Source organism: Dreissena polymorpha, chromosome 1 (genome assembly GCF_020536995.1).
Source record: "Dreissena polymorpha isolate Duluth1 chromosome 1, UMN_Dpol_1.0, whole genome shotgun sequence".
Classification (NCBI taxonomy): Eukaryota; Metazoa; Mollusca; class Bivalvia; order Myida; family Dreissenidae; genus Dreissena; species Dreissena polymorpha.
Genome location: NC_068355.1, coordinates 198,482,944 through 198,485,668, shown reverse-complemented (window position 1 = coordinate 198,485,668; position 2,725 = coordinate 198,482,944). Strand labels below are relative to the sequence as shown.

The 2,725-nt window shown below is 36.3% G+C and overlaps 1 protein-coding gene across 1 annotated transcript; it reads right to left on the bottom strand.

The window, feature by feature from the left end:
• Positions 1-2,067: 2,067 nt before the first annotated feature.
• Positions 2,068-2,481, bottom strand: LOC127865747 (immunoglobulin G-binding protein A-like). Its single transcript, XM_052405692.1, has one exon. It carries the CDS (start codon positions 2,479-2,481, stop codon positions 2,068-2,070), a length of 414 nt encoding a protein of 137 aa, XP_052261652.1.
• Between the last annotated feature and the right edge of the window lie 244 nt (positions 2,482-2,725).

Genomic DNA, 2,725 nt, shown 5'->3' with positions numbered 1-2,725 from the left:
TTCTGTAATGCATCTGTAAATCAAATAATGTCTATAATCATCATTAGGCTTTTAAACAAGCCATAAACATCCACCGAAATATTTCAGAAGAAATATACGCAACAACAAAATATACTCCCGGTATTAACTAGGTTCTTCGATCAGGTTCATAACAGTGGACAATTTTCAATGGTTATTTATTGACCCACTAGAAGACTTCTGCAGTGTGTTATGCGCTCTTACAAGAGTCTAAATTATAAATAAAATGCCATTGCATGTCACAATCAAATTTTATATGCCTTTTATAATCTATATACCGTAAGATCTGCTTAAATCGTTCGATAATACATGTTACTGAATTCCGCTGACTCGTGCGCGTAAATTCAATATAGTTTGTTTGTGGAAATATCAAAATTAACGAATCATAAATCTCTGTCGGTCGGCCATCTTGATCGTGATCAACGCAAACATTGCGACACGCATCTCTACTGCATTTGAATATGAAGCCTGAGATTATTTATGTAAACTGAACAAACTTTTAACCAAAATGGCCGCTTTCGAAAATGTTATTTTTTTAGTGTCATCAAATGCGGCTTATCAACCTTAAAACAACAATGAACGTTTATCGGGTTTGACTATTGTTTTGTATCTACATTGAACAACGTGGCTCGAATGAAATTTAATGTTGTTGTAGCACAAAGTAGAACAATATCGCTTTTTCGAAGCACAACTTGAGCTTCAGGTTTTTAACGAGAAACCCGACCAATTATTTTGTTGTTCTCTCTTATTTACAGCACCTTTAATATTCTTGCGCCTACCATAATTCACACGTTCGGGTCGCTAGGTACGAAGTGGAATATCGTATGTTTCAATAGTATATAAGTTTAACAACTGTAGCAAAATTATCTTCTTTATCTTTTAAAGAATTGTTTCGGAATATTTATAAATAAAATAGAGGTGACGCACCGCAAAATTAACGTCGAATATTTTTGTGTTATTAAATCCAAATGTGGCGACGTTTAAAAACGAATCCTGTATAATAAAAATATCGATTTCAAAATTGCAACTTAATTCAGAAATAACAGTACACGTTTGTTGTTTTTGGCTTCTCGCCTCAAAGTATGAGGAAACTAATTTTTGTTTGACGAGTTTGTTTTTCCTATACATTGAATAATTCTTGTAAGAAAATGTTGTTTATAAAAGGACATTATTGACATGCAATACTAACAGATATTAGGTGCATATACATGTCCTAACATTTCAAACGGCATTTTCTATTTTGCATTGTATTATTTACCCTTAGTCAGATGTAATATTATGTCTCGCAATACTCCGTCAAGTTCGTCATTGAACAATGAATAGTCGCTCAATATGGCCATAGTTGTAGACATTATTGGCGTATCTCGTATAGAAATAGTCAGCGGATACAGCTCTTTACCCGCCCCCACCCTAGATGGGTCATCAGGTACAAGTTATTACCACAAACATGTATTCAGCATATAATAAACGCAACCATTGACCTTTGGCACTCTCAAGGGACAGGTAATATAAAACCATCGAATATCCTGCATAATTATATCGCGATACGATTGCGACGAAACATGAATGCGAAACCCCAGCGTGTATTTGTATTAAATATATGGTAACTTTGTTCAATAAAAGTATAAATTTCAATAAATTGTGTAAAGACATTATCAGAACGTTTTGCTGTAAAAGACGAAAATTCGTTAAGCACGCCATATAAGCCGATGTTTATGGACGATTGGTAGCGTATATTTATTGTTTACTACCAGTAATATGTATTGGTCTGTTTCTCATCCTAGAGGTAAACCCAACTGAGCCCAAATACATTTATAACTGTTTGTTTTAAATACACGAAACGTAATGAAATTACTTGTATATTTAAAGTATATATTTTGAGGGTGTATGTCTTTCAAGACACAACATGTACATTATTCTCCTGCTGGCATTGTTTAAGTAGTAAAGTCCCCAATTCAGTTGTTCTTGTCTGTTCTGCCAGACAGTGTGTTGTCTATTTTGACGGGCATAATGTTGTTTCTTCTGCCAGAGATTGTGTTGTCTGTTTTACTATATATTTTTGTCTGTTCTGCCAAACATTTTTCTGTCTGTTACGGCAAACATTGTGTTGTCTGTTTCGCCAGGCATGTTGGTGTCTGTTCTGCCAGGCATGTTGGTGTCTGTTCTGCCCGACATGCTGGTGACTGTTCTCTCAGGCATGTTGGTTTCTGTTCTGCCAGGCATGTTGGTGTCTGTTCTGCCAGGCATGTTGGTGTCTGTTCTGCCAGGCATGTTGGTTTCTGTTCTGCCAGGCATGTTGGTTTCTGTTCTGCCAGGCATGTTGGTGTCTGTTCTGTCAGGCATGTTGGTTTCTGTTCTGCCAGTCATGTTGGTGTCTGTTTTGTCAGGCATGTTGGTTTCTGTTCTGCCAGGCATGTTGGTGTCTGTTCTGTCAGGCATGTTGGTTTCTGTTCTGCCAGGCATCGGTGTTTAAGTCATACAACCCGGTTGCAACGTTTATATCCAGACTCAGGCAGCGTTCGCATTTTTTTATTTCGATTACATCAACGACTGACACACGTTTATTCGCCCTCGTATACTACCATACACATTCAATAAAAGCATAGTAACACATGAGCAAACTCAAAAGTTTGACTCTTTTTAAAATACTTAGCATGAATATCAATGATTTACAATTAATCGTCTGCGTTATACGTTGCATGATTTT